Genomic DNA, 6,487 nt, shown 5'->3' on the forward strand with positions numbered 1-6,487 from the left:
CTGGGGCAGCTGAAGATAGGGAACCTGAAATGATCCTATCCTATAGTCTTACTGATGAATATTTTGCATATCACCATAGAACCCTCATCTGGCGATGGACCCACACTGGAACACTGGACTGAGCTCCAAACAATTCTTAAGAAGTAATACACTACCAAAAGATGGTAGTGATTTGACAAGACCCATTTCCTCATTCTATTTTTAAATTTTCAAGGCTATAATAAATGAAAATAGACATTTCAGCTACAAATAAAGCAAACTTTTGTATTATCCCATGAAATTAATGCCCAATGTCATAGTATTTACGTTTTCAGTCTCTCCATTAAACACTGGTACTAACGTGTGTTAGGTAAGCAATCTACCACTGACCTGTATCCTCGGATAAATTTCTGAATTTACTCTGTGAAAAAAAAATCTAATTGCCTAAGCTAGACTTGAACTCACTCTACAGCGAAGGATAACTTTCAACTTCATTCCTTGACCATTAGTCTAGAATAGCTGTGATTATAGTCCTGTACCACCTACCCTAACTTCTTTCGGATTCTCTGATTCTCTTTTAACCTAACCATGAGATTTTAATCATATTGAGAAATGCTCAGAAGATATTTCATGAAGAATATCAAAGTGATAGTTATTCTAATTTAATTTAGTTTATTTCTTTCTTCTCTGACCAAGAAATATAAACATATATCAAATGTCTCTGTCCCTGCCTTCCTCTCTCTTACCTACTCTCACCACCTCTCTGTAAATTTCACTGAGAAAAGGATAGCTTAAAAATGAATTTTCCTTTTCTCAGAGTGTACAATTATCTCCAAGAGCAAAACTATTTTGTGTCAAGTGTCAGCTTGAGCCCAGGGCAATACTGCCAAGGCTGCAATGCCCAGAGCAGCCAAGTGAAAAGGGAGAGTGACAGAAAATTTCCTGGCTTGATCTCTCTGTGACTGAGCTAACAATCAGCTTATGATTGTTTAAATGGCTGTGGGTGTTTAATCCCCAGAATTTATATTTAGTTTAAGGTATTAAGGTCTAAGAAGGACAAATCTATGAAAGCTAAAATGAAATGGCCTTCCCAAAAGAGTAATCCTCAATTTCAAAGAGATACAGAAATTATATTGTTTAGGTTTAAAATTTAGATACACATTCCACAGATTTGGAAAGCAATAAAGGATTAGAAGGCTGAAATAAAGGACCTTTGAAATAAGATTATTAGTGCTCAGAGAGGATTTAACAATGAGAAGAGGTAATTGTTTTTGTATCAACACATGTTCTAATATCTCAGAGAAAATTGTTAGCATCTAAAATGTATGCTCAGAACTGCACCAGCTTTCGAGGGCTTTGCAAACATCACATGGATACAGCATGCACTTCAGAGTAAAGTCTCAGTTAACAAAAGGGTACCTGTTCTCATAAAATTTCAATGTATTGATACTGTGTATTATGAATCATGGAGATATGAATTGTTAAAGAAAAACGAAATGCTCATTTTCTGGGGGAAATTCAGTTATAATAAAGAAACTGCCTACAATGTTTTTTTTAAGTTATGGTAGTAACAGCAGTGATAATCACAGAAATAGGATTTTGTATTATTTCTTGTTAATTCTGTATGTACTCTATTTATCCAACTAAATGTACTTTGATTTTTAAAACAACCCTCTGATATTTTATTCTTTTTCAATGCAACTGGCCCATTATATGAAGTTTTTATGAAACAGCAAACTCATATTTGTGGAACATGACAGAATTTTCTTATTAAACTAGGCTTTAGTGTTTGCCTTATGGCAAGAGATTTCTCTTCCCAAGTTAGTATAATGCATAATACATCTATGATTTAAGTGTATCTGGGACTTAACTAATATTTTTTATGCCTAAGCATATTTGAGATGAACTTGGGAAAGTACTTTCTTCCTTGTAATATATCCTGAAAACTTTTTGTGAAAATTTGGTCCCATTTATGGGTCAGGGATACTGGTCCTTTACATTATTCATGTACTTAAGTATTCATTGATTTGATTGTTTTTTTGTCTGTGATTGTCTCCAAGGCCTTTCTTATGCTTTTCAAAATCCATGGTTTCTATCTTGTATGATTTGATTTTTTTATCTTCCATTCCTCCCTTCCAATCTTCTCACCCATCATTTCATCCTCTCTTCATTCTATGAACTGCCTTAAGTAAATGGCAAAACCAATGACAAACACTTGATAAAAAGCTGTAGACGATTCTGTTTCCCACTAAAATGGTAGGAAAACTATACAGTGGTTAACCTCATAAATCTTAGTTTATCTGAGCCAAGAATTTGTGTGTGTGTAAATATGTACCAATGATCTGTTTGTGTGTGAATGTATGGATATGAATCAACGATCGGTTTGTGTAAATGTGTGGATGTGTGAGCATGCATTAATGATGTTTGTGTCGATGCGTGTGTATAAATATGCCTCAGCAATCTGTGTTTGTGAACATGTGCATGTGCAAATATGCATCAACAAAAGACAATATTATTTTACCTGCTTACTACTTAGTCAAAAAAATATGAAAAACACAATCTACTTGGGAATTTAGAAGATATTTAATTCAAAAGCTTGTTAAAGTTACAAAGTTATGTAACAAAAAGAAATTTTACTTTCTCTGGGGAAAACCATCTGATTTTTTCAGTACCTTTTTAAAAATCCACTAAGCAATGTTGAAACTGGCTGAGTACCCAATTTTGACAGCTGCTTACACCAAAATTTCACTGAGAGTAAAGAAAAGAAATGTTATCGGATTTCTCTTTCCTTGAAAACGTCCTTGTGACATACAGTCAAGTGGTCAAAGGGTGGTTAGTGAGGGGAATGGCAAGAGGCTGTACGGCAAATCACCCATTGCTACTTTTCGTAGCAGGTGCAGGGATTGGATGAATGCTGAGCTGTCAATATCCATAAGACAAGCTGAAAAGCAAGAAAATTAACACGATGTTTTATCAGTATGTCTGAGAAAAAAAGAACAGTCTAAACACTGGGTGAAAATGTGTAAAATCTATGAAAATAATTCTTTCTACAGTACCCTACAATTGTGACCTCTGCCTTTAGCCTTAATCCAATTAATTTGTCCTTATGATCTCAAACCATGATTAGAGTTTTCAGTGAGAAATGAGTGTGCACTAAGAATTTGTGCTTTGGTTTTGAAAGAAATAGAATCCTCAATTCAGATGTGATATATGCTTTGTGTTAGAGACACATATACAGAACCAAATAAGCAAGAATATCATAGGGAAGGAAACCGGAAAGTAAGAGGGGAGGGAATTAAAGAAAGGAAAGGGGGAGGAAAAAAGGAAAAAGAGGGGAAAGAAGGAGGGAAACAAACAGAGGCAAAGAAACAGAGCAAAGTGGAATAAACAGGCCAACAACTGCATGTAGATTCACATCTTACACAGAGCTACATAACTGTTGGAACATTTAGGCACAGTTTTGGGAGAATTTTTAAGAGAGCTCACCTTAAATGTATTTAGAAAAAAAACTCAGAAATGAATTTTTCTTTTTTGTCCACTGGCACTCCTAAAACCCAATACTACAGACTGACTGACTACTAAAGAGTGAAAATAAACTGAACGGCTCTCAGTTCCAGAGCCAGGAATCCAAGATTCATGGGCAAGCTATTAAGAGATTTCTGCTGTTATTGTTGTTGCTGCAGGTGATGGTGGTGGTGCTGCTACTGCCAAGAGACAGCACAGAGGTTAAACTTGATCGCTTTAAGAAATTTACTCTCCATGACAATGGACTAAACTCATTAATGATCGTGTTACTCCCATGACCTAATGACTTCCCATAGCATCCATTGTCCAATACCCATATTTTATATCATGTTTCAAACAATCTAATAGTTTCTGGATTTGGTGGAAGTAATAATTAAGAGAAAATAGTTTGGTTTCAAATGTTTATTTTTTTTCCTTAAGTGTGTGTGTGTGTGTAATGGTTTATTTTATTATATTTTTACTGTTTGTAGATTTGACAAAAAGTTCAGAGAATAGTGAGCTAGGATTTACTTTATGGCAGTACAAGAGCACAGACTTACACAGAATCGAAGTATTTATTTAGATTTGCTTTTTTTTATTTCTAGAACTTCAACCTACTGGCTCTCTCGCATCCAGTCTTTTCTCTACTGCAATGAGAACGGCCTCCTGGGCAGCTTCTCTGAGGAGACACACTCCTGCACCTGTCCCAACGACCAGGTAGTGTGCACAGCCTTTCTGCCCTGCATCGTGGGCGATGCGTCTGCTTGCCTGACATGTGCACCTGACAACAGAACCCGCTGCGGCACCTGCAACACGGGCTACATGCTGAGCCAGGGACTGTGCAAGCCTGAAGTCGCTGAGTCAACTGACCACTACATTGGCTTTGAGACTGACCTGCAAGACCTGGAGATGAAATACCTGTTGCAGAAAACCGATCGACGAATAGAAGTCCATGCCATCTTTATCAGCAATGACATGCGCCTGAATAGCTGGTTTGATCCTTCCTGGAGAAAGCGGATGCTGCTGACCTTGAAGAGTAACAAGTACAAGTCCAGTCTGGTCCACATGATCTTGGGTCTCTCTTTACAGATTTGCTTAACTAAAAACAGCACATTGGAGCCAGTGCTGGCTGTTTACATCAATCCCTTCGGAGGCAGTCATTCCGAGAGCTGGTTTATGCCTGTGAGTGAGAGCAGCTTTCCCGACTGGGAGCGGACTAAGCTGGACCTCCCGCTACAGTGCTACAACTGGACACTGACTCTGGGAAACAAATGGAAGACGTTTTTTGAAACAGTACACATCTACCTGAGGAGCCGCATCAAGGCAAATGGCCCCAATAGCAACGAAAGCATTTACTATGAGCCTTTGGAGTTTATTGACCCATCCCGGAACCTGGGCTACATGAAAATCAACAACATCCAAGTGTTTGGCTACAGCATGCACTTCGATCCTGAAGCTATCCGGGACCTGATTTTGCAGCTGGACTACCCCTACACTCAGGGATCCCAGGACTCGGCACTTTTGCAGCTACTAGAGATAAGAGACCGTGTAAATAAACTCTCCCCACCTGGTCAGCGTCGTCTAGACCTTTTCTCTTGCTTGCTTCGTCATAGACTCAAGCTGTCTACTAGTGAGGTGGTGAGAATTCAATCTGCTCTGCAGGCATTTAATGCCAAATTACCAAACACAGTGGATTATGACACAACCAAATTATGTAGTTAACCGTAAATGTCAAGCACAACCCAAAACCTTGAAGGAGTTTTTACAGTGCTTTTGTGGAACAGTTTATGTTTGGAAAAGTAAATTTAAATTGTCTTTTCAATATCTGTCTTATATCAGTTGATAACGTGGGATGGCAATTTACATACATGAACTTGCTGACAATGAATATATTATACTACAGTTTTGGTTTATGAATGAAATAAATACTGACACCGGTCTATAAGACATTCTACTTTTTACAATAAATTTCATTTGTAATTTTATATGTTCCGTGGCAATGCTTTTGTGCATTACATCCTCTAGAGGGAACATAAAAAGATACCAATAAAATTTTGTAGCTGAACAGTTATTAACAAGAAGTGCTGTGGGATTCATTTTTTTTTTTTTTTACCATGAAATGAGTTCTATTTCTACAGACTTTGTAAGAAGCTGGGGAAAATTCTCCAGGAATTTTTAATGGAAACGGTAGAAGGTTCCTTCTGATCTCATTTTCCAAAAACCCAAATAGACAGAATTTGCACATCCAGTTCCTTTCTCATGGTGATAAGCAGAATGGTTGAAGGATGTTTATCAGCTTCATTTGGGAAACTTAAATTAGAAGCAATAATCATTAACATTGTCATACAAACTTATCCCTAAATAAATATCAATGTATTCCAGCAAACATACATCAAAATAAATGATTATGAGCCAAAGTACAAGGAGCATAAACAGTAATTTTCCTACCAACCCTCCTCATCACTTACTCCAGTTCGCATAATCAGTCACCAAAATTTTGTTTAATAATTACAAAGAATGAAAAGCTACATCTTACCAATATCCATAAGATAACATCTCTATAATTTACAATCTATAATGTAACAGTATAAAAATGCTCAAAAACCTACCTGACAAATAGAAACATTTTTTTCCGAGACATATCTGAAATAAACTTAATATGGGGAACTTTCATAAGTAGTATAAATGTTTCTTTAAAAATTAGATTGATTTTTTTCATTTGTATGTTATATAAGACTAGACATATATTTTGTTATTTTTCAAAAAATTTAAGTTTAATATTTATTAGAGCATATGATTAGTAAAATATTTTGTTACTTATCACACATAACTTGTCTAGGTATATTTCACAATTTTTCCTTATTTTCTGACGAAATCTTTTAATGACTGCTTTGTCGAGGTTATAGAACAGTTCTTCTAAGAGCACAGGGAAAAAAAAGGACTCCAGAAAGGAGTGTGAAATTTAAATAAAATAAAAAGTACAATTGATGTAAACATTCTGCAC

General features: G+C 36.2%; 1 protein-coding gene across 6 annotated transcripts in view; it reads left to right on the top strand.

The window, feature by feature from the left end:
- Positions 1 to 6,214, top strand: part of Brinp3 (BMP/retinoic acid inducible neural specific 3) — a 415,090-nt gene extending 408,876 nt beyond the window's left edge. For all 6 annotated transcript variants that reach the window (XM_005348472.2, XM_005348473.2, XM_026779830.1 and 3 more), the window contains one exon: positions 4,089 to 6,214. In XM_005348472.2, coding sequence (XP_005348529.1) covers positions 4,089 to 5,205 — 1,117 coding nt within the window. In that variant the 3' untranslated portion in view covers positions 5,206 to 6,214. The remainder of the gene's footprint in view (positions 1 to 4,088) is intronic.
- Positions 6,215 to 6,487: the final 273 nt, after the last annotated feature.

Source organism: Microtus ochrogaster, chromosome 6 (genome assembly GCF_000317375.1).
Source record: "Microtus ochrogaster isolate Prairie Vole_2 chromosome 6, MicOch1.0, whole genome shotgun sequence".
Taxonomy (NCBI): domain Eukaryota; kingdom Metazoa; phylum Chordata; class Mammalia; order Rodentia; family Cricetidae; genus Microtus; species Microtus ochrogaster.